At 42.5% G+C, this 3,187-nt stretch overlaps 1 protein-coding gene across 1 annotated transcript; it reads left to right on the top strand.

The window, feature by feature from the left end:
* Nucleotides 1-645: 645 nt before the first annotated feature.
* Nucleotides 646-2,742, top strand: LOC120105983 (disease resistance protein RPM1-like). The gene has a single exon (XM_039118792.1). The coding sequence runs from the start codon at nt 646-648 to the stop codon at nt 2,740-2,742; it is 2,097 nt and encodes a 698-aa protein (XP_038974720.1).
* Nucleotides 2,743-3,187: the final 445 nt, after the last annotated feature.

A 3,187-nucleotide genomic window follows, 5' to 3' on the forward strand; every position in this document is an offset into this window, starting at 1 on the left:
CGAAAATAGGCTGGCCAGCAAAGTGTTGAAATTTGCACCTCGGCCTGCATCAAATGAACTGTTTAAAGATGTGTCGGCATGCAGGCCTAGGTACATATAAGAAATCACTCGAAGGCACGAATAACTCGTAGAGTTACTTCTATCATAACAAAGCTTAGCTTGGGTTTTGATTATGTGGTAATTATATTTCCGTCTATTCTTTGCTTTTACTATTTTATTCGTCTTTTTCTTTCTCAATGCAAGAGTAATGCACCTTTTCTTTGCATCTGCATAACAAAGAAGAAGACGGAAGCAAAAGCAAGATCCTCAATGACACTCTTGGGTTTCATCCTTCCAGTCCGTAATGTTCCTTTTCTAGTTTCCACGTTCTTTTCCTTATTTTGTCTCAAAGTCAACAGTAAATTCCAATAATCGAAGCTAGGCATGACCCATTCTCTCTGCTTTGCTGATTCTCATACCTTACTTCAAAGAAGAAAATGTTGCGAAAAAGTTGAGAACCGATGCATACTTTCATCATATATCCATGTGACAAAAGTGAAAAAGAAGGGAGAGGAATTCTCCTTTAGCTTCAGATTAAGCTGACGTCTCAACCTTCTTGTTCCCATAGTTACACATCCAAGTTCCCTGAGATCAGTTAGCTCAAACATGGCGGAAGCTCTCGTAATGGCTGTGATGGAAAAGATAGTGTCTGACATCGCCGAAAAACCCGTCAAACCTGTATGTTCCAAACTACTCAAAGCAGTTCTACCATCGGAAGAAATACACCGAAAAATGAAATGGTTTCATACTGAGTTTGGACTCATGAAAGCCTACATAAGATATGTGGATACAATGAAAGATGTTGACGAGCGATGGAAAGAATGGGTGAACATTCTAAGGGGCCTGGTCTACGAGTTCGAAGATATCATCGATGAATATGCCTATCTGGTGGGAGAGCAACATCAGCGTGGATTCTACGGTTCCCTTTATAGAACTTTCAGACACTGCAAGCATATCAAGGCCTGGCATGGCATCCGAGAGAAGTTACAAGAAGCTGAGGACAAACTTCAAAAACTCATAGAGCTGAAAGCCCGTTACAGCATCCCAGAGTGTGTAACTTCCACAGATGATTCTCTTGGAAGACACCCACACCTTAAAGAGGCTCCTTATTTCCCTGATGAAGGTGAGATTGTGGGCTTTGAGGCATACAAGAAACAGCTAGTAGGATGGCTGACTGATGAGGAACCATTGCGCACCATAATTTCAGTATGGGGAATGGGTGGTCTGGGAAAGACCACTCTTGTTAATGATGGCTACGAAAGCCAAGAAGTCAGGCGACATTTTGATTGCAGAGCATGGGTACGTGTCTCCCAGAAATATACAGCCGAAGATCTAATGAGAAGACTCATCGAAGACCTCTTCCAGGAAAATCGTGATGTTCCTCCAGGCAACATTGACACAATGCCCTGCAACCGTTTGGCGGAGATACTTCGTAGTTATTTGCAACAAAAGAGGTATCTTATCGTCCTAGATGATATGTGGCACATAAATGTTTGGTCTGGTGAATTGAGTCGAGTGCTCGTAGATAGTAGATGTAGAAGTAGAATTGTTATAACAACTCGGAACCATGATGTAGCTATACTAGCAGTTGAAAGCCGTGTTCTCGAGCTACAGCCATTGCAAGAGGATGACTCATGGAGACTCTTCTGTAACAAAGCATTCTGGAGATATGCGGACAGAAGTTGTCCTCCAGATCTAGAGTACTGGGCAAGACAAGTCTGGCAGAGGTGTCACGGCTTACCTCTTGCTATTGTGGCCGCAGGAAGCGCGCTGTCATATCGAGAGAAGGAAGAGGGGAGGATATTCTGTCAAGGCTTCGATTGGGAAGAGACTAGTATGCCGTTCTCCGAAAGGGTGGGAAATATATTGAAGCTCAGCTTCAGAGATCTACCCTATCATCTACGGAACTGCTTTTTATATTGCAGCATCTTTCCAGAGGATTATCTCATAAAAAGGAAGAGACTAATCCGGTTGTGGGTTGCAGAAGGTTTTGTTCGGAAAAGGAAAGGAATATCAAACGAAGAGGCAGCAGAGGAGAACCTCAATGAGCTCATTCGTCGATGTATGCTTCAAGTTGTGAGAAGGAATTATTTTGGTAGACCGAAGTTGTGCAGAATGCATGGTACTGTGAGAGAGTTAACTAGGAGAACATCTGAACAAGAATACTTCTGCAAGGTTTACGACGGTGAAGAAGCTGAATCGATCGGTGAAGCTCGCCGCTTATTAGTTCAAAAGGGCATCAATGATTTGGAGCCACACAGAGGTATGTCCAATGTTCGCTCTTTCTTAGTGTTTGACCTGACTAGTTTCTCTTTGCAGTCATGGATTTCAAGGTCAACTAGCTTTAGACTTTTGAGGGTTTTGGATCTAGAAGGTGTTCCCATTGAGACGGTTCCAGACGATGTGGCCATTTTATTCAACTTGCGCTACCTGGGTTTAAGGAGAACCTTGGTGAAGGAGCTTCCCAGATCCTTGGGAAGACTGCGAAACCTGCAAACCTTAGATCTTTATGATACTAAAATTGAGAAGCTGCCTCATGAGATAACTCAACTCAAGAATCTCCGGAATTTGTTCGTGGAGAGTGTTCGTGATCCAGTATTTGCCGAGTTGGCTAGTGATCCTGGTGTTAAAGCACCAAAAGGGATATGGAATTTGAATAACCTGCAGACTCTGCAATCGGTTGAAGCAGATGAAGACAGTTGAACTAACAAGATGCTTTGTAAAATATTTAAATCACATAAACAGAAAATCTAACAATTATAATAAAATATTGGTAAGAAAATATCTGGCCTGTGAGGTGTGAGAGGCACGCCAAGAGACGCACTGTCCTAAAGCCGTTGTTGCCTTCCCACGTGCAGGTATTGGCGGTCAGCGACGACTCCAAGATACAACCCAAACGACTCACAGGGGCCTAATCTACAGTGCACGTCTGTAGTAGGCAAATTACCTAGTCTATATCGGTTGCCCAATAATATAGAAAATTGTAAAAGAGAGAATGGTGGTAGAGAGAAACAATGAGAGGAAGAAGAAGGGTTTTATATTGTTTTTTTTTGTTAGATACAAGGAATGGCTCTTTTATAGGCCTTTTGTCATCCAACCATAACGGTTGAATACTTATGGCCTCATTAAGGCCATAATGAAAGATAAT

Source organism: Phoenix dactylifera, unplaced genomic scaffold (assembly GCF_009389715.1).
Source record: "Phoenix dactylifera cultivar Barhee BC4 unplaced genomic scaffold, palm_55x_up_171113_PBpolish2nd_filt_p 000412F, whole genome shotgun sequence".
Taxonomy (NCBI): Eukaryota; Viridiplantae; Streptophyta; class Magnoliopsida; order Arecales; family Arecaceae; genus Phoenix; species Phoenix dactylifera.

Bases quoted from the DNA above. Each gene is read 5' to 3' on its own strand.
- LOC120105983 (XM_039118792.1), top strand. From the start codon at position 646: ATGGCGGAAGCTCTCGTAATGGCTGTGATGGAAAAGATAGTGTCTGAC.